The 19935-nt window shown below is 35.2% G+C and overlaps 1 protein-coding gene across 10 annotated transcripts in view; it reads left to right on the top strand.

Moving 5' to 3' along the window:
* The window catches only part of LOC131427801 (GTPase-activating Rap/Ran-GAP domain-like protein 3), a 659718-nt gene that overhangs the window by 444313 nt on the left and 195470 nt on the right, over positions 1-19935 (top strand). For 3 of the 10 annotated variants that reach the window (XM_058591318.1, XM_058591319.1, XM_058591323.1), the window contains exon 2: positions 6710-7096. The exons of 5 other annotated variants lie outside the window; for them this stretch is intronic. In XM_058591318.1, coding sequence (XP_058447301.1) covers positions 6936-7096 — 161 coding nt within the window. In that variant the 5' untranslated portion in view covers positions 6710-6935. Of the gene's footprint in view, positions 1-6597; positions 7097-19935 lie in introns of all 10 variants that reach the window. 2 more of the 10 variants (XM_058591320.1, XM_058591321.1) reach the window with 2 other exon arrangements.

Here is a 19935-nt window from a genome sequence, read left to right as displayed (position 1 = left end):
GTAACTTTTCTGGGAGGGAGTACTCAGTTGCATGAGTGACACCTCATTGAAACGTTTCCTTTTTCATTTAGAGTTTTTAATTCTGCTTAACTGTGACATTTCATTATTCGTTTGTGGTGTGTGTCTTTGCTAGCAAATACATTCAATCTTTATGCAGTACCAACTGGGCCACGTTGTCCCACCAGGAAGAAAACGCTTCAAAAAAGAACCATTGTATCAATAATCATCTCATTAGCGGAGTCGCCATATTATTTTGCGATTACTCGACTTGAGATAAAATCAAATACTTTGGTTCGGCACTCTAACCTATTTTCCTCTAACCCATAAAGTCGTAAATATGTCGTAAGGAGCAACAGATTTCACTCTAACTAATGGTTTTCGACTTTTGTTTAACCGGCCTCCATAGTTTACTAAAATTGAGTTGTACACATTCAAGTAATCATAAGATGTAATATTACATAGTACAATCTTATTAAAATCTATGCAATCTTCTATTGAATAGATTCGCGACCTATAAAATTAATAAATTAACTTGTACGTTCTCTTTTTCGACCACATGACAACTAGATTTAAATTTTTTCCTACAATAAAAATCACTGAATCACGGTAATAATTGATTTATTCATGGCAATAGGTAAATCATGTATATCTATGTATATATAAATGGATATGAGTTTGTATGTCTGTAACGCCATAACTTAGGAGCTACTGAACAGATTACCACCAAACTTAGTACAGGTACTTTTTGCATTTAAGAAATGATTTGAGGAGTATTTTTATAGGGGAGGGATCAGAGAAAAATTCATATAACATGACAAGAATCGAAACGTTTTAAAGACCATAGAAAAATTTTGCATACCTTAGATATGGCTATATGGAGGGCGGATGTAGCAAGTGCCTTTAAGAGGGGGGGAGGGTAGGGGGGTGTAATGTTTAAAACGGCATAACTCCGAAACTACTGAACGGATTGCTATCAAACTTGGCTCATATGCTTCTTGCATATGAGAATATTAGCATATTAGCATATTTTCGTGGGGAAGGGAGCGTAGCAAGTGTCCTTAACAAAAGTGGTCATTAGAAAAATTATCTACATAATTTGACGAGAATCGGTACTTTTTGAAGACCATAGATACTTTTTGCACAACTTAGATATGATTATAAGGATATTCGTGGGAGGAGGGTGTCGTAAGTGCCTCTAAAAAAAGGGAGTGTAATGTTTGTTACGGCATAACTCCGAAATTAATGCACGAATTGCTATAAAATTTGGCACAGTTATTTCTTGCTCTTCAGAAATAGTCATAGAGGTATTTGTATAAGGGAGGAAGCGTAGCAAGTATCATTAACAGGGGAGCATGAAAAAATTCATAAAATTTTACAAGAATCGATAATTTTTCCAGACCATGCAAACATTTTTAGATGCTTTTTGCTCTTCAGAGATAGTTGTAAGGGTATTTTTATGGGGGAGGGAGCATAGCAAGTATCCCTAACAGAGTTCATGAAAAAATTTATTTAATTTGACGAGAATCGATACTTTTTGAAGACCACAGTTACTTTTTATGTAACTTAAATATGATTATAAGGGTATTCGTGTGAAGTGGATGTAGTTCGTCCCTCTAAAAAGGGGGATGTAATGTTTGTAACGGCATAACTCGGAACTACTGAACGCATTGCTATTAAATTTAGCACAGATACTTCTTGCTCTTCAGAGATGATCATTTTCAAGGAGAAGAGTGTGGAGCAAGTGTCCTTAAAATGGGGGGAAGTGATCAGTGACGAAATTTATATAATTAATTTCAGGGTAGGAGAAGGGGTTTTTGAAAATAAATTTTCATCTCCGATTATTTGTAAAACAAGAGAGTGGCAAGAATTTCAAGGTCGTAGTAGATAGTATTGCTGTTGTTAATTTGAATGCAACGCAATTTTCTTTAAATAATTTCAAAAGATCTGGTTCCATTATGCGGGGAATTCAAAAAACTAAGGGAAAATAATATTTATCTGCCTATGAACACGTGTGTATTAAATTCTCAGCATAACTACGAAACAACTAAACGAATCGCCACCAAGTTTGGCACATTTACAAAAGGTGGGAATCGATATTTTTTGAAAATCACATATATTTTCTACATTACTCAGGATAATCATGGAGGAAATCTGTAGTAAGTTCACTTACAAAAGGGAAGTTTAATCAAAATAGATTATAGGGTTATTTTGAGCGTGAGGGTGAGCAAATGCCCCGAACATGGAAAGTGTAAAGGAAAATTGATTGATTTTTACGAAAAATTGGTACTTCTTTACGAGTACAGTATATTTCTAGCAACTAAGTGAGGTTCACAAAAATATTCACAAGAGGGAGGGGGAATGAGTATTCTCAACATTGATCTAAATTGACGAAATCATACAATCAATGTGCATTTTATTATGTAAATTTAGAAAACTGTCGACTCAAGGTGATGTAAATAAGTTTACAACAACATTTGTATTGACTGAATCGTTATTCTATAGGTTATCCTCCCCAGCGAACAACCAAAATTGTTAAATCTTAAGTTAAATAAATTATATATAAACGTTATTTTATAGTACGAATGTAGTCATGATGTTAAACAGCCTTTCGTTATAAAATAATCATTATCAGATGGAAAATTTTGAGCAATTACGTGGAAATAATGAGGTCATAAAATTTTTTATAAAGAGGAGGATGTAGCAAGTGTTTATATTATTATTTTTACGTTTCGTCTTTGACTCATCAGTGCAGAGCAGTTCAAATTGAACTGCTTAGTGCTAAACTCGGCAGTTCAATTTGAACCGCTAAGCAGACGTAAAGTTTCTGCTACTTACAGAACACTTTTTGTTTTGCAACGAAGTGCAATATCTTTTCTGACGTGCCGAACGAGTGTTTATAGCCATATAAGCCAAAGGTATTGTAGATCGAATGTGACGAGAATGTACGGAAGTACGTTACAAGGACATATACATAATGATTCAAGTACGTTACAAGCACATATACATATGAAACTCGGAGGTTATTAAGAAGGTATTTATAGAGAGAAAGGTGTTTTAAATGTTTATAACAAAACGGTTCAAATATAAAACTGACCCAATTTTTCGAGAATACTATGGAAATTATGATTATTATGAGATCTGAGATGGGACACTGATCATTCGCAATCTGAACATGAAGGGAGTATTGTTCAATCGGGTTGTCGTCAAAGCTGTGTTTCATTACAATCAGAGTATCGATTAAGAGGACAATTCCTTGAATTGTCCTTGCCTTCATGAAACATTTCCGAGCAACACCGGGTAAATCAGCTAGTCTTCTATATTTAAAAATGCAGAGATCATTCTTTGTATTCGCATCACGTAAGAACAGATGGACGGATTCACATGATTCTTTTTTTGTTTGATCAGTTTTTACCCCCACCGGGTTCGTACATCAAAAAAATTAGGAAAACTTGCCGGAAAAGTGGGAAAAATCTATAAAGTTATTTTGTATGGACAATGGAATTTTACACTGAAAAAGTCACCAAGAAATGCAAAATCTACGATTGATGTTTGGCGTGCAATGAGTTGCATAAGGGCTTGGCCGTCGAAGGAAAGAATACTATATCGTTGAAAAAATTTTTTGGCGCGCAACAAGATGTTTTGTGTGGAGATTTCACATGCATACTTCACATGCATCGATTCTTCATTTCGAGCCACGTGCTAAATTGAGTACTACAATTATTGCTTACTAAATCACTGGCGGAATGCATATGACTTTTCTAGAAATACCGCTGTAGGCAGAAGAAAAAGTTCTGATATCGTTCACCAGTTGATGGATTGTGTGTAATGAAGTTAATGAAAAGATTGTGCTGTAGAAGCGCTAAGGTAAAACTAAGAAATTTTCCTTGCATTTTGCTTTCGAATGATTTAGATTACACAAAGCGCACATAATAAGTAGTAATTAGATATAACTCGCTGCTTTTCAACGTATGAACCGTGTGAAAATTTTTCTACATTGTTTCGCTCCACCTCACACTTTGAGTATTTCACGGCCCTTATCAAAATAGATACAGTTTAGTAATGATCGGCGCTGTGTTAAATTTACCAAGAGAGAATCGCAATTTGACAATTATCGCAGAAAATCTAATCGATGATTCGACTTGATGATTCCCATGGTGTGGAGCATTCACAAACATTTTCATAGACACAACTCATACAAAGGTTATATGCACATAGTTAGAATAAGCGGCAATAGTGAAATGATTCTATCACAATTATCCACTGCTCGTATAGAATCGGATCGCAAAACGAGAGTTACATCAGAGCGAATCCCTACAACAGGGTGCTAACCCGTGATGCTCAGACGGGTCACACGAGAGAAATTCGCTTTCGCACTGGTGTCCATTCTATATTAAATGAACCATGCCATTCTTTGTTGCTGAGATGATATCCGTCTTCCTTTGATGGCACTGATTGAATCGTGTGAAGAGTTCCCGAATTAAAAATATTGTAGAAAAACAATACGGTTTACTGTTACAAAACCTGCAACAATTTTGTTTTTACAATTGAAAAACATTTTAATCTATTGTTATACACTATTCAATTAATTGTGAACATGCTTTTTACAATAGAATGTATAGGTTGTTAAGTATCGTAACAATTCAAATCATAAAATTTTCGCATACATGTTTCCTTGGAAAACCATCAAATGTACAGTTTGCATATTGTTTGAAACACCACGTGTACAATAAATTCAATTGTAGAATCGTAGAATCAATCTATTGAATCGTTGGAAATGAAAAAATCTTGTCAAGATACAATAATATGTATTGCAACCCATATATCTAATGGTGAATCAATTGTTTATGCTGTAAAATCAATGGTTTAGTTTTTTACGGGTTGCTGGAGAGCATTCTATTACACGATAAAAGCCATTCTTGCTGAGAGGAATATTCAAATTGGTAAGATAAATATCAACTTAAAATGTAAGCGTCGTCTCTCCCAAGTTAACAAAAGTTCCTTCGTGTCTAAAAATATCCACTACTTGAACGTACAGAACAAGTTCTGAGAAAGCACTATCGATGCTTAAAAGCTGTACACATTTTCACAGTAATTTTGGGTGATGTTTCTGTTTTTGGGCTTAAGCGAATGTGTGTCGAATTCCGTTGATTGTAGATTAAGTAGTCAGAAAAATATTTTAAAGAAACGTTAACAACTTAGTCGTTTGACAATTCTGCTTCGACGGGTCAGCTAGTGCTTATTAGAATTGTCAAGTTACTACATGTGACATAACACCCTTCTTCTATCTAAGAGATAGTTCTAATCTAACATTGATTTTGAAATGACTTTTAAATCATATATGACGCCTTTTTGTTAGAAGGTTTTCCTCAGAAACTAGTAGAGCATAGTTTTTCTGGAAAGGGGCTAAAGTGAACAAATATCAAAGAATCAAGTTGTCAGTTTTCTCATTCGCAAGCAATCTAAGCACTTTAATTAGGCTGAGTTTTATTTTTTATTTTATTGCATCCTCAAATATCATAAATTTGTATTATATGTGTTACCAAGAAATGTTTCATTTTCAATGTCATTGTGCTTGGTCGTATCTTTGGTACAACCGTGTTAGTTTTTTTTAATTGAAAATTGTCTCGAAATTCTTTTTTCTCTGTTTGTTATAAGTTTGCGTGAAAAATTTACGAAACGTATATGAAATTGTGTCGATAATTACTGATACACTACTGAAAGTACTCAATGGATTACCAAAATGTTAAAAGTTTATATGGTATAAATTAAAAAAATACAGCCTTAAAAGGGTTAATCCATGTGAACCAACGGCGGATAAAAACTACTTGGTCGCAAAGTAATTCAATATCATTCCTCATCGATCGTACATCTCTGGCAGAAGTGTTTGCCATGTGCTTGCTTACCTATCTCGGTGGGTTGGTGGGTGAAAGTTTTGTAACACAACATTCAAGGAAGCATAAAGAACCCTTGACTGTTTCCTTCGGGAACGACGATGGCTGTTACCTACTGTTTGACAGTGAAAATGTTCGTCAACCGAGGGTGGGTGGGTGTTTGGCTGGAGACGCAGATAGTGGGGAAACCAATGAAATATGCTGGAATCAGGATGATGTTATCGTTAGCCGAAGACCTTCCGGAGTTTATATAGATGACGTCGATAAATCAGAATCATGCCAGCTGCAAATTGATACCTACCAATATTTCAAGGTAGTCTAGTGAAATTTGAATTATTTTTTTTTTATTGCAGTGAATTTTCATGTTGTTATATAATTGAAACAAGAGCTCTTACAATTATACGTAAATCACAATTATTGACTTCTTTGTATTGGGAAAAGAATTCGAATCACTTATTATAATTCAACCAATCATAAAAATCATCTTACTTAGTAAAAAATCTCAAGTTCTAGTGGTCTTTCAAAACACCTGTCGGAATGTAGCGAAAGAATTTTTTGGCAAGCTGTGATAAGCAAAATCAGAGTGTTATAGCTAAAGTTGTAATCAAGTGAGCCGCTGATGTAGTTGATCCTCAATGAAGATTGTGGTTCCACATTGTCGGTAGAAAAAAAAACAAAGTCATAACAGAGGAAATGTATTTGTTAGCTAGGGAATCAAACTAAGAATTGGCCTTATCGTTAGCTGCGGTTACTTCTCACCGGTGTCCTACTGGTAAGTTCAACGAGCTCGCACCAACTAAACATACAGTTTCATGCAGCGCAACGAAAACATTGGAATCCGATATCGGTGGCCGGACAGCAAAACCTCAAACATAAAACCATTGCCAGCGTACCGAGAATGGTACCATGGATGAATGCAAAAAACATGCCTCACTCTGCCGAACTCCTCTACCGTTAGGGTGAACCAAATAGCAGAAGTGTCTCGATCCGGACGGAAAACTCACCAGTGCACAGTGCCGCAGTTCTCAGTCAACCGTGTTGGCCATGCTGTGCTTCAATCTGAAAATAGCTACCATCTTCCGGAACTACCGGGAGACGGATCCCATTCGTGACCGGAGTCAGAGTTTGTTCACCCCGCCACCAAGGGTGCCCCATCGGGACATCGGGGCACTACGTGGTCTGCAGCGACGGGCGTCCAGTGTAATGTAAGTTGAATTTGATGTTGTTTCTATGTGCTGTTTTATTTGTGCTAGACGTGATAAGTGCTCCGAGTATGTAGCATACGGAAAGGCAATGCAAAGCCAGGATTTGGATTTGTTCGGGGCACGGACAATATGCACTTCAGCAATTAGATAACCGAGAGCTTTATTTGTCCTTGAGATCTTGTTATGAGATTTGTTTATCAGGAAGTGAAGTTCCGAAAATGTTACCATTACGTTGCAGCTCTGACATTGCCATACGAAGTTTATTTGTTTAGTAACCAATCTATTTGCAATGCTAGTAGCACAATCAGTATTTGTTATTATAGCTTTCAGAGAGATTTTGTGTCCAGATACCATCAAATGGAATTTGATTCAAAGTTGAAACACAACAACTCTTTGTCGCATTTATGTTCCTCGTATAGTATTAACGAGTTATCATAAATATGGAAAGTTTGATAGAAAGTTTGATCCGTTTAACTCAGTTTTTCTCGGAACGCGTTGAATTCAAAATAGAGCTGACAGTTGAAAAGTCCGTTTGTAGTCATTAAATAGGTGTATTGGTAAAGTCAGAGGCAGAGGCTAATTGATGTAAATACAAAGCAGACTCATATACTTCCATTATAATTTGGAATACTCTAAACCCTCAATTTACGCGGTTTTTTTCAATTCCACTCGATACCCGATCAACAAGGAGAACAAAATTGTATCTCAACCCCAGATTACGTTTTTTTTTCTATCTAAATTAGTCTTAATCTTGACCTCGTGAATAGTTAAAATAACAAAAATTAAAACTCAATTTAACCTAGGTGATAACAAAATTGCTACAAACCTCGATAAGTAAATATCAATATTATATCTAAATTTGTTACAAATTTAATACGACTTTTCTGCTTTTATTACCCATTTGTTGGGGGAAAGGTTTTACCGTGCAAATCTAAAAATAGATTTCGCGAAGTAAGATGAAATTGCATACCTTTAGGCGATTTTTGATTTGCTATAGAAAATTGCTTGAGCAACTGGTTCCGAACCGGGAAGTTTTGAGTTGCCAACATACACTACGATTGCATCGGGGCATGACAACCAACTGAGGTTGAAAGGATATATTGGCATCATATAATAACTAGTGTAAGTCTATATTGCTACATAAATAATCTATCGCTCTCCATCTTTTTCGTCGTTTCCTTCCGAACGGCACGTTCCTTCCGTCGTCTTTCCTTCCAACCTGAATATGAATGACAAAGGAGATATTTCAGAAGTATGATCACACTCTTTTTTGGTACTGAAGAATAGTTGCAAATGAACTACCTTATAGAATCTGAGGAAAATAACTGATGAATGATATTTTTTTAGTTTTTTCTTCTTTGTACCAAGAGGGTCGACTTTCAAATAACTTTCGAATCAGTTCGCTCGTTCAGTTGAAGTAGTGAATTGTCTGAACGTGTATGTGTGTCGATTGGTGGGTGTATTTAATTAAAATGTGCACTTAATTTAATAAAATTAAATAAAATAAAATAATACTAAGCCAGTAGAGATGTCCATCCAGCGACTGACACCATTTAAGAAGATGACAAGCGATTATAAATACACTGTCCTACTCAATGCTCGAGCGAAAAAATAGGTATAAAGCGAGAAGACTAGTGTTTGATGGACAGAGAAGATGTTTTTTTTTTTTAAATGTCCTCTACACTCCCCCGCACCAAAAAGCTCACTCAATCGGAGCTTCCTGGTCACGGACACATACATACCTCGGCTCAGAAAAAAAAGTTCTATCAGGAAAGAGAAACAAAAAATCGCGACGTTGACAGCTGAGGTATTTACATTTAACGATTATATACTAACAAAGAAGGGAACATAAAGGGTGATTTTTTAAGAGCTTGAGAACTTTTTTAAACAATAAAACGCATAAAATTTGCAAAATCTCATCGGTTCTTTATTTTAAACGTTAGATTGGTACATGACATTTACTTTTTGAAGATAATTTCATTTAAATGTTGACCGCGGCTGCGTCTTAGGTGGTCCATTCGGAAAATCCGCTTTTTTATCGACAAATTTTGTTCAGCGATGAGGCTCATTTCTGGTTGAATGGCTACGTAAATAAGCAAAATTGCCGCATTTGGAGTGAAGAGCAACCAGAAGCCGTTCAAGAACTGCCCATGCATCCCGAAAAATGCACTGTTTGGTGTGGTTTGTACGCTGGTGGAATCATTGGACCGTATTTTTTCAAAGATGCTGTTGGACGCAACGTTACAGTGAATGGCGATCGCTATCGTTCGATGCTAACAAACTTTTTGTTGCCAAAAATGGAAGAACTGAACTTGGTTGACATGTGGTTTCAACAAGATGGCGCTACATGCCACACAGCTCGCGATTCTATGGCCATTTTGAGGAAAAACTTCGGAGAACAATTCATCTCAAGAAATGGACCGGTAAGTTGGCCACCAAGATCATGCGATTTGACGCCTTTAGACTATTTTTTGTGGGGCTACGTCAAGTCTAAAGTCTACAGAAATAAGCCAGTAACTATTCCAGCTTTGGAAGACAACATTTCCGAAGAAATTCGGGCTATTCCGGCCGAAATGCTCGAAAAAGTTGCCCAAAATTGGACTTTCCGAATGGACCACCTAAGACGCAGCCGCAGTCAACATTTAAATGAAATTATCTTCAAAAAGTAAATGTCATGTACCAATCTAACGTTTAAAATAAAGAACCGATGAGATTTTGCAAATTTTATGCGTTTTATTGTTTAAAAAAGTTCTCAAGCTCTTAAAAAATCACCCTTTACTATTTACAATATGAGAGAGCACCCAGTGGAATGTAAGATTCCTTTAAGGGGCTCTTAATAAAATAAAATTAATCAATTAACAAAATTTTTTTAATGCAAAATCTAATAAATTATCTATCGGAGAAGGAAAAAAAACCCTCTTGAGCTGACTGTGCCACCAGTTCTCGCTCAAGAGGGCACAAAAACCTCCTCCTTTTAATATCATAATTAATAGCAAAAACTTAAAATGAATAAAATGAGTTTGTGAATGGTGTTATGAATGAGTGGATGAATAAATGAGTGGATGATGTAGATGAATGGATAGATGCGTAGATGAATGGATAGGAGAATGGAACGAGTGAGTGAGTTAAAAAATGAAAGCTTGAATAATTGAATAAGTGAACGAGTTAATGAAACTGAAGTTGACTATTGTATGTTAGATAGAAGCATGCAAACAGTTAATACAGCATGACATCGCTACACGTATAACGATATAACGAACGTTAACCCACCGCAGATATTCACACCAAAAAGCTAACACAGAGAACTTTCTGGTCAATATCACAGTTAGACTGTAGCTTGCTGCAGTGACAACACAATTGAGAAAAAAAACAAACAAAAAAAAACTAGTTACAAAGCGGTGAGAACATTCAACAAGAAAAAAATGATAATTTTAAAAAACTATATATATATATATATATATATATATATATATATATATATATATATATATATATATATATATATATATATATATATATATATATATATATATATATATATATATATATATATATATATATATATATATATATATATATATATATATATATATATATATATATATGTAATAATATCTTGTTTACATTTATTCTAATCGAGAGCTACATACGGTTGATACACATTACAATATATAAGTTACTATTCGTGTTTTCAGGTAATACTTTAATTTTGTTTTGAATAGATTCATATTCGTAATTTGTTTCAATTCGTTTGGAAGAGCGTTGTAAATTGTTGGGCCGTTGAACATGATGCGGCTTTTACCTAAGTTAGAGTATGCTCTGACTCGCAATAATGAGTTCGACTGCCGTGTATTTTGCTGCCGAAGACCAGTGGATATTGAAAGGTTATGATGAAAATCTGGTTGATGAAGAACATTGTGAACGAACGTAATTGTCTGCATATCGCGAAGTGCATGTGGTAATATACAATGGGAAGTATCAGAGTAAAGTTGTAAAGTAGGGTGCAAGCAGGGTAGCTTGAAGATGGTTTTCAGACATCTATTTTGTAAAGTCTGTATTCTTTTCAGCTTGGACTTTGCCGCCAGACCCCAAACAATTAGAAGATACTGGATGTGAGAGTGTATACAAGCAAAATAAAATTTAAGTAGAGCTTTCCGTGGCATGAAATAACTTACTTTCCGCAGTGCTCCAGAGAGTGACGAAAATTTATTTTCCATACTTTTGATATGACTATCCCATAATAATAAAGAATCAAGGTGAATACCAAGGTATTTGAAATTATTTACTTTTTCGATGACTGACTGATTATACATGGGACTTGGATGGTCTTGTATTTTTTTCCTCGTAGAATGGAATATCATATACTTTGTTTTGGAACGATTCAATGACAGAAAATTTGAATTAAAATAATTCATTAGGACACTTATATCCTGTTCTATTGAAGCTACAATCGTCCTTGCATCTATACATGGATAAAACAGAGCAGTATCGTCTGCGAAGAGTCGAGGTATTCCTTTTAACTTCAAGTTTCCAATATCATTGATAAATATTAGAAACAGAAGTGGACCAATATTACTACCTTGTGGCACTCCTATGTTGATTGATCGATACGAACAATGTACTCCCCCGACCGCCACGTATTGTGTTCTATTTTTTAAGTAGCTGGCTAGTAAATCATTGGCAATTCCTCTTATGCCACATCTATCCAGTTTTCGTAGGCGAATATTGTGATTCAAGGTGTCAAACGCTTTTCGCAAATCAAGAAATAACGATCCAACAAGTTTCTTAGAGTCAATATCTTTAATAAGACAGTCCATCAACTCTACAACAGCAGTCGTAGTACTGCATCCTCCCCGAAAACCATACTGAAAATCGTACAAAATTCTGTTGGATTTGAAAAAACATAGTAACCTCGCAACAAGAAGCTTTTCTATTACTTTGCTAAACACAGACAACGTTGAAATTGGACGATAGTTACTGGGATCATAAGGATTTCCAGATTTTAATACTGGAACGACTCGAGCTACTTTCAGACAGGCGGGGAAAATTCCTGAAGTTATAATTTTATTGAATGCTTGAAAAATGATTGATGCAAACGATCGAGCATTGCTTTTCAATAATGTTGCAGGTATATTATCTGGGCCACTACTTCTATTGCTGTCTAAGTCGTTTATTGCCAGAATTACTTCATTCAAGCAAGCTGGACGTAGATAAATTGAGTTTGAAATACAAGTTGTAGTATTCAAAGGATCAATGTTACCACTAGTTGGAATACTGTTAGCTAGTGTGTTACCAATACCAGAAAAATAATTAATAAAAGCTTCACAAACTTCTAGATAATTGGATGTTTGAACTCCATCGACTGTAAGGTTAATTTGTCCCTTTTCTTTTGTTCGTCCCATAATGGAGTTGATATTCCTCCACAGTTTAGAATGGCAGGTGGTAGAGAGTAGATTAGCGTAGTAAGATTTTTTAAGAAATTTTTTCATGTTTTCAACCTTTTTCGAGACATGTTTGAGCAGTTCTCGCGCGTGAGAGTCATCCGGCCTGTTTTTCACTCTTTTAAGATAATTGGCTTTAATTTGCATAAATTTCCAAAGATCAAAAGACATCCAGGAACAGTATTCGTTTTTGACTGTCACTTGTTTCGTATAGGTTGTGGTACACTGTGAAAGAGTTTCGTTATATTTAGATATAATGTTGGAAAAACATTCATCGACATAATTAACATTGATTATGCTATTAATATAAGGATTAAATATTCTCTTTAGTTTGTTGTGGTCAATAACTTTTTTAGTAAGAACATGTTTATGTCTCTCTTTCTTTAGCCATATGGTAGATACAATTTGAAGGTGATCGCTTATGTCAGTGTAGATTGTATCGTTTCTCATACAGGGCGCCTCGCTCAGTTTACATATGAAATGATCAATTATGTTATTACTAGAGGGACGTGTGGGGAAAGTATTTGTGCACGCAAATCCATATGATTCTAGAACATTACGATATCTTAGAACAACATTATTGTTAGAGAGATTAATTGACACATTAACATCTCCGACTATGTAGCACGGTTTGTTTTTTTTTTAGAGCTGGATATCCATGATTCTAGAATATCATGAAACTTTGAAAAATCAAAGGAAGGCGGTCTATACACACATATGACATCATATAAACGCGCATCAACGTTTAGCTCGACATGAATAGTATGAAGTCCATCTATTTGTTCATTTCTTACTATTCTTTGCCCTAGTTTATCGCTGATATAAACAGCTAATCCTCCATGAGAGCTTTCTCTGCATGAAAAAGTTGCATTATATCCAGGAATATTATAGATATATGTACGGCCCTGCTTTATCCATGTTTCGCCAATTACAATTACACTAAGGTCTCTTTTTGCACGGTTTTTTTTCCCACGGTTTTTTTATACACGGCTTTTTTTACACGGTTTTCGGAATTAACGCGGTTTTCTTTTACACGGTTTTCGCAATTAACACGGTCTTAGAGAAGAAGTTAGAAATTACTCTATTTCAAAAAAACGAATTTTTCTTGGATCGATTATATAAAAGTGGTAATATATCAGATCGAAACAATAAAACTATAATTAGAGCTAATAAAAACACTTATTTAAATCAAAATCATTTTGCAAAAAAATCATTTATTGAATAATTCTGTATCAAATTCTGTATGTGGTTTAATATGTATAATATTAATATTTAATCGCTGTCGTAAATAACACGACGCCTTCGCCCTGGAATAGTACATGTTAAATTTTCAACTTCGTCATCGTTTGACCGAGAATCTCGTAGAGAGGAAGTCTCTGTAACTGTTGATTTTTCGAGGTTTTTCAACTCCTCTTCATATCTAGCAATACAATATTTCATGTCACTTCTAAATGATATAGCTCTTGCAGTATTATGATCCACATTGATAAAGTGAGCAGCTGCTGCATTGCACATTGCAATACCTGGTAAAAAGGGATTATATAAGAGACAATAATCAAAATAATTATAGCAATACCTTTTCTAATTTGATCGGCATTCATTTGTCCAATTTCTTCTTCTTCTTCTTCAACGTCGTCTATTACATCGGTACACAGATCCTCATCGGATATAACAGTGTCTTCCAGCAATTCATTAATATCCGAGGAGGTAAAATTATCAAAACCTGTACCTCCTACTGCATGCGCTAGTAAAATAATTTCTCGATCATCAAATAACGTTTTTCCATCATGTTCAACACATTCTGGCCATAATGATTTCCAACAATTATTTAGTGTAGAGTTTTTCATAGCTTTTAACGCTGTACCAATGAAACGCACGCATTCCCGCATCGAAAACGTTTTCCATGCTGTAATTACCGTCATAGATTGGTCTTTGTCCAACTGTTCCAATATGTAATTAAACGTTTGTTTAATATATAGCTTTTTAAAGGTTGAAATAATGCCTTGATCTAATGGTTGAATCAATGATGTAGTGTTGGGTGGCAGAAAAACTATTTGTACTTGTGAATGTTGAGGTGCGGTATGTCCTGGAGCGTTGTCTATTATCAAGAGAACTTTGAACTTCATTCCTTTGTTTTCCAGGTATTTCTGAACCTCCGGAATGAAAAGTTCTTTAAACCACTCTTCAAATATTGGTTTAGTAACCCAAGCTTTAGGATTACTTCTCCAGTGCACAGGCAGCGTATCGAAATCTTCTCCTTTCATCGATCTGGGTCTCATTGCCCGATGAAGCAGTAGCGGTTTCAATATTTTATCGCCAGATGCGTTCGAACAAAACAGCAGTGTGACTCGGTCTTTTGCAGCTTTGAATCCTGGCGCTTGACGTTCAGCAGCAGCTAGATATGTTCTGTTCCGCATTTTTTTCCAGAACAGACCTGTTTCGTCCGCGTTGAACACCTGGTCTGGGTGATATGCTCCTTGTTTAATAATTGTCAACAGTTTTGCTGGGTATTCCCGAGCTGCAACAGTATCCGCCGATGCGCACTCGCCTTTGACTTGCACATTTCGAACGTTGTTCTTCCGAATGAATTTGTAGAACCAACCCTTGCTTGCTTTAAATTCAGTACGTTTACCTGTCAAAAAATTTTGTGTTTCATATTGTAATAAATAGTAGTGAAAGAGATTTTAAAACCATTATGTTTACTGCTTGATGCTTCCTCATTCTCCAAAAGATGGTAAAGACGTAATGCCTTTTGTCTAATTATATCCGCGTTAATTGGAATTCTTTTTTGTGCATTGTCTTCGATCCACACAAGTAATGCTTTTTCCATTTTATCAACAGCAACGTTTCGGGTATAGGCTGCTCGTTTAGACGAGGAATCCGTGCCATTCGAGACTGCCTGTCTGATACGAGATTCATTTCGCTTAATGGTTCGGATAGTTGCCTCATTCAATGACAGAGATCTGCCAATGGATGCAGCCGTTTCACCATTTGCGAGCCGGTCTAAAACAATTATTTTGTTTTGAAGCGTGATCGACTTTCTGGGTCTGGGAATCATTTTATCAGAATTCGATGCCATTGTATGATTCTGTAATCAAAATTACACGGTAGAAATATATAAAAATTAAATGTATAAAGCACACGATTTCCATTATATTGTACTTCTTCGAAATATTCAACCACATGTAACCTACCTCGCTAATTAATTGAGAACGAAATCAAGCAGGAACGATTAATAGTATCGAAAAATATGAACGTACCGATCCGGCTAATCAGAAACCGCACACTTTCACAATTTTTAACTAAAACTTTCGCGGAGGCAGGTATGACTGGTACACAGCAGAAACAATTCTCTTCGGTTTTGGATTAAGAATGATACTTGAAATTCAAACTACAGCGGTTTTTATACAGGATTTGGAACAGAGTCCTTTTGACTTAGTCCTTACAAATGTAAATGAAGGGTGATATAAAAGGTTATTGTTACGATTTTATTTAGTTTGTCATGCGTGAATTCATGTTATTTGCGTAGATCGATGCGGATCCGTGAGGACAATTAGCGTGACACAAAAATTGAAAATAAAAGCGTTTTGTGGATTGTCTCGTTGATAATAGAGTGTATCACGAGTATGACAATTGTTGCTTCGCTGTTAATGCGTTGGCGCACACGGTGAGGTACAGCACATCGAAGATGCTACACGTACCAATCGATTGTTTTCGGAATTAATACACTTGTTGAATGTTTTCTAAAATTAATGCGATTTTCACAAGATTTTTTTTACACGGTTTTCGCAATTAACACGGTTTTTTTTAACACGGTTTCCGCAATTAACACGGTTTTTTTTAACACGGTTTTTTTTAGCACGGCACGTAACCCCCGTGCAAAAAGAGACCTTAGTGTACATCAATAGCTGCTTCACAATGATTCAAAAAATATTTGATACTGTCGAATTTATCTAAATCGTTCATACCTCGTATGTTCCATTGAGCTATTCTGAGACATTTCGATGATTTTGCTGTATATTTAGAATTAAAATCAAATAAATTTTCATGAGATTCGTTTACAACTCTATTCATAGTTCTTGTAAGAAAATAAACATATTAACATTAATAAAACAATCAGTTATTCTTTTTACGTTTGGGGAAGGAGAAGAGACTGCAGTTGAGTTGTTTAAAAAGCGAGAAAATAATTTACTCAGGTCTTCTCTGCTCTTAATAGATTCTGGCTTAGATTCTGGTTCATTCTTCTTTACAAGAATAACTCCTCCTCTGCCAGACCAAATGTATTTTAGATTGAGAACTTCCTGTGCTTCTCTTAATTTCTTCATAAGATCCAAAGTGGGGTCAGCTCATCACGAATTGATACGTTGGTCGGTTTTCCATTAAGCAATAGAGATTCGTTTATAGACGTGGACAACATATTCTTAAAAAGTTTTTTTTTGTTCAGAACTTCATCCTTGTTTCGATGTAAGTTATCGGTCGAGTGACGGCCAGGATGTAGACCATGTTCGATGTACGTTCTACCATGTCTGACTGGCGATTTAGAGTGACTAAAACAAGATTCAGAGTGGCGAAATGGTGGCGCGTATGCACGGAATGCATAAGAACGCAGGTTCGATTCCTGTCTCTGAGCATATCTTTTTTCCAATAAATCATCTTTTCTGTTAGTTTTTCATTCATTTGGCTTCTTCAATATATGTTTCCACTCAGTCATTGCAAAAACTAAAGTCGCTATTATCAATCTGTAACTAAAATACCTTTAAATTGAAAAAGTACTGAGCTGAGTTTAGATTTTGGTTTTTTGAGCAAAGTTTAGATTTTGTTTTTCGTTCATTGCAGCGTCGCTTTTGAAGACGTTTTGAAATTTTTAACACTTATCTCTCTGTGTTTTCGGAAACAAAAATCGGTCATCGATAAAATTGAAGAATTCAATCATTCATTCGACTCCAAGCTTGTGAAAATCATATCTGAGCTGAAGAAACATTGCTTAATTCAATGAACAGAGTCGAATGCTATATAACTTTTTCCAATATTTATTAGTCGAATTTTAAAGCTTTTGCCTTAGCTCTCTTTGTTCGTAAGAAGAAGGAATTACTTTGGAACGATCTGAAATTTAAAATTTAGGCCGTCATTTCAAAATCGAATATAAAATTAAAACCTTGAAAAGCCTCTTCAGAAATGTGAAATTAAAAAAAATTGTTACTGCTCTTTATTGAAGCGTAGCATTTTTCGGGTTGAAAGTTAAAAACATGATCAACAAAAGTGTTTGAATTCTTTTTTCTCAATTCTCTAGTATAGTTTTACCTGAAATATAACGGCCCTTAATATAATATCTGGACTTGCTATAATCTTAATAAAATATGAATGTTTGCTTCTGATTTGGAATCATATTTATAACATAATGAGATATAAATATTAAGATCATATATAATTTTGATAGAATCCTGTTATGCTCTGTTGTTCGGGTATTAGTGTAAATAGCAGAAACAATATCACAACGTTCATTCGCTAAAGCATCTAGGATCATCTGAATATAATCTGAGACTACGGAAATTCGTTAAAAATATTCCAAGATCCAAGAACTACTTGGAATATTATCCTTGGAAACTACACTGTGCCACAGGAAGAACTACATCGTCTTAGATCTATTTTTTTTGTTTACTGTTTATATTCAGTGAAAACAGGCTCTAAGATCTTCAAGAGCAATCCGCAGCGTATGAATAATTGTTCAATGCTGCTCCTAGTTATGGAGCTACATACTGCCTACTTGTCTACTCTGATCTGTTTCAGGAATATTTTCAATCATCCAAGAACTTCAGTGAATTGCGTGTATGGAACGTGAAGATTAAGTTTTTTAATGCACTTTGTTATTCTAGTAGATCTTACGGTCTGAACGGCAGGTAGTTTTTGGATGACGAAATTCTTTTAAAATAGGCCTTTTAACTTCATGTGGTATCACGAGTATGGACCGAGAAAAAATGTGCATAAACGCAATTCCTTGTGCTGGTAGATCTTGAAGCCTGAGCTTCAAGTAGTTTTCGGGTAACCCAGAGTATCTACTGTAAACCTCTTAATTGTAAGTGGAATCATAGCACCAGCCATGCAATAGTTCTGTACACTCTGAATCGGCTGCGAAGTCTGTTGAAACAGAAGGTCAAATTCCACTACAGGAATGTAATACCAAGGCTTTGCTTTGGTAACAAGGATCTTGATAGTTCACTATCAAGTTACGCTGGTAGATCTTAAGTCCTACACTCCAAGTAGTATTTGAATGAATAAAAACTGCCTCAGAACTCATCACAATGTTCCAACTAGTTCATTGCGATACTATGGGTATGGACCACAACAAAATTCACTAATGTCATCGGTTACATTGATGGACCTTAAGGCCTTTATTCCATGGAGGTTGTGGATGGATAATAACTTCCACAGATACTATCACAGTATGTCAATTTGCTGAATATAGTATTGCAAGAACATACCGCACTGAAAAGTGATGCAAACGTCATCAGTCACGCATTCATATACTGTTTTCTTTTTTCCAAATAATTCTTGGGTATTCTCGATCTTAACTAGATTCTACAGTCACTTCTGCGCGACTCGGTACGAAAACTAATGTATATTTTTTAAAACCACAAATGAGGAATTATAGCTGAAGGTGCAACGGGAGAGATAACTTGAGTAAAACCTTAGTTGTAATGGCTATTTATTTCAATTTCCAAAATGAGTCCGGCTTAGCCCCTGTTTCCCCTATACTATGAAAACTCTTTTCGTTAGATATTTAAGACAATTATAAATCGTTAGATCGTTAGATATTTAAGACAATTATAGTTTCCAACAAACGACTTTATAACCAAAAATTTTCAAGTAATCATATACGTGTGCAAAAAATAAACATGTTCTGAACAACCTACCTCGTATTGATCCTTAACAAAATTGAGCTTTTGTCATTTTATCGCTGTTCAACAATGTTGAGTACATTTTTCTCGAACTCGAAGGGTAATTAAAATATCAATGAAAATAATTGTAACTGATTGGCCAAATAGTCCTGTTGCTGGTTTATCGTGCCAATAATTTAGGGTTATCTTCAATTTTGTTAATTGGTTGTGTTCAAATGTTTAAACACCTCAAAAAAGTTCCTTTTTTAAATGTGAGCTAAATCGGATAGGGGAAAGGGGTGCTGCCCGGCGATCAAGGCGAAAACTTTCGATATTGAAAATCACCATAGAGAGGAATAAATAATAAAAATAAATAAAATGAAATAATATCTTTTTGATTTCAAAAGTCTTAGAATTACATTAAACGTCAAGATTTTGTGTAAATCTCAAAAAAAAATTTAAATCTAGACTGTGAGACCTAGAATTTGAGATTTCCCAATCCGATTTTTTTTGTCGTCGAATA

Source organism: Malaya genurostris, chromosome 2, assembly GCF_030247185.1.
Source record: "Malaya genurostris strain Urasoe2022 chromosome 2, Malgen_1.1, whole genome shotgun sequence".
NCBI lineage: Eukaryota > Metazoa > Arthropoda > Insecta > Diptera > Culicidae > Malaya > Malaya genurostris.
Note: the sequence above shows the minus strand (reverse complement) of the source record. Positions and strands in the feature narration are given on the sequence as shown.